This window comes from Micromesistius poutassou (genome assembly GCF_964030765.1).
Source record: "Micromesistius poutassou genome assembly, chromosome: 1".
Classification (NCBI taxonomy): Eukaryota; Metazoa; Chordata; class Actinopteri; order Gadiformes; family Gadidae; genus Micromesistius; species Micromesistius poutassou.
Genome location: NC_140271.1, coordinates 731,536 through 734,035, shown reverse-complemented (window position 1 = coordinate 734,035; position 2,500 = coordinate 731,536). Strand labels below are relative to the sequence as shown.

Sequence of the window (2,500 nt, the reverse complement as noted above, 5' to 3'; positions counted from 1 at the left end):
AACCTGTATCTACTCACTAACCTGTATCACTAACCTGTATCTACTCACTAACCTGTATCTACTCACTAACCTGTATCTACTCACTAACCTGTATCTACTCACTAACCTGTATCTACTCACTAACCTGTATCTACTCACTAACCTGTATCACTAACCTGTATCTACTCACTAACCTGTATCACTAACCTGTATCTACTCACTAACCTGTATCTACTCACTAACCTGTATCTACTCACTAACCTGTATCACTAACCTGTATCTACTCACTAACCTGTATCACTAACCTGTATCACTAACCTGTATCACTAACCTGTATCACTAACCTGTATCTACTCACTAACCTGTATCACTAACCTGTATCTACTCACTAACCTGTATCACTAACCTGTATCTACTCACTAACCTGTATCTACTCACTAACCTGTATCTACTCACTAACCTGTATCACTAACCTGTATCTACTCACTAACCTGTATCTACTCACTAACCTGTATCTACTCACTAACCTGTATCTAATCACTAACCTGTATCTACTCACTAACCTGTATCACTAACCTGTATCTACTCACTAACCTGTATCACTAACCTGTATCACTAACCTGTATCACTAACCTGTATCACTAACCTGTATCTACTCACTAACCTGTATCACTAACCTGTATCTACTCACTAACCTGTATCTACTCACTAACCTGTATCACTAACCTGTATCTACTCACTAACCTGTATCTACTCACTAACCTGTATCTACTCACTAACCTGTATCACTAACCTGTATCTACTCACTAACCTGTATCACTAACCTGTATCACTAACCTGTATCACTAACCTGTATCACTAACCTGTATCTACTCACTAACCTGTATCACTAACCTGTATCTACTCACTAACCTGTATCTACTCACTAACCTGTATCTACTCACTAACCTGTATCTACTCACTAACCTGTATCTACTCACTAACCTGTATCTACTCACTAACCTGTATCTACTCACTAACCTGTATCTACTCACTAACCTGTATCTACTCACTAACCTGTATCTACTCACTAACCTGTATCACTAACCTGTATCTACTCACTAACCTGTATCACTAACCTGTATCTACTCACTAACCTGTATCACTAACCAGTCAATGCTGAGGATGAGGGTTGCCGTGGCGAAGCTGTTCCGCAGCGGACTCACCCTGCACCCTGACTCACCCTGACTCACCCTGACTCACCCTGACTCACCCTGACTCACCCTGACTCACCCTGACTCACCCTGCACCCTGACTCACCCTGCACCCTGACTCACCCTGAGTCACCCTGACTCACCCTGACTCACCCTGCACTCTGACTCACCCTGACCTCTGACTCACCCTGACTCACCCTGCACCCTGACTCACCCTGACTCACCCTGACTCACCCTGCACCCTGACTCACCCTGACTCACCCTGACTCACCCTGCACCCTGACTCACCCTGCACCCTGACTCACCCTGCACCCTGACTCACCCTGACTCACCCTGCACCCTGACTCACCCTGACTCACCCTGCACCCAGACTCACCCTGCACCCGTTGCAGCAGAGGCCGTTGCTGCACATGGCGTCATGGGTCAGCGTGCACTTCTTACAGCACGCCCCTCCACTGCGGGCACACTCCTGCCCGGGAACAAGACAACACACAGTGATTCTCTTTCATTGTTACTTATGTTTTTTCAAGTTACTATGTGCAATGAATAGCTATCATTTAAAGCCAATACACCATCAGTGTATCACTCATGTATCACCATCAGTGTATCACTCATGTATCACCAACAGTGTATCACTCATGTATCACCAACAGTGTATCACTCATGTATCACCATCAGTGTATCTCACTCATGTATCACCATCAGTGTATCACTCATGTATCACCATCAGTGTATCACTCATGTATCACCATCAGTGTATCACTCATGTATCACCATCAGTGTATCACTCATGTATCACCATCAGTGTATCACTCATGTATCACCAACGGTGTGTCGGGCTGTTAATATTCTCAACATGTGCAGTGTATCAATACCTCCCCAGATGTAGCCTGAACATGACCACCGGCCTTAGGTCACGTCAAGTTAAGTTCATTTGTAGAGCACACTTCATACGGTATATACAGACTCTTTTAGGAGAAACATAGAAAAGGACTACCAACCATAGGGTGGTTTAAATAGACATTAAGAACAATACAATTTAAATGATGTGTACATTCAAGTTAAAATGATAAAAAGCAGTAAAACGAAAATGAAAAATAAAATAAAAAACTTAAGTCAACACACCAATTTGGAAAGGCCTTACATTTAACTAAAAGCTGAGGCAAATAAATTGTTTTTTAGTCTGCTTTTAAATGAGTTCACTGATTCAGAAGATCTTAAGGTAGGGCATTTCAAAGTGACCTTTGCTTGCATTGCAGTGATTAAAAAAAAAGAAGTATTTTAAGATCAATTCTTTGGTTGTTCAATCAATCTTCGTTTTACTGGGA

General features: G+C 42.6%; 1 protein-coding gene across 1 annotated transcript in view; it reads right to left on the bottom strand.

The window, feature by feature from the left end:
• LOC311334622 (disintegrin and metalloproteinase domain-containing protein 11-like) overlaps positions 1–2,500 on the bottom strand; it is a 23,754-nt gene that overhangs the window by 6,970 nt on the left and 14,284 nt on the right. Inside the window, exon 16 of the mRNA XM_084463400.1 lies at positions 1,549–1,641. Within this exon, the coding sequence (XP_084319526.1) occupies positions 1,549–1,641 (93 nt within the window). The remainder of the gene's footprint in view (positions 1–1,548; positions 1,642–2,500) is intronic.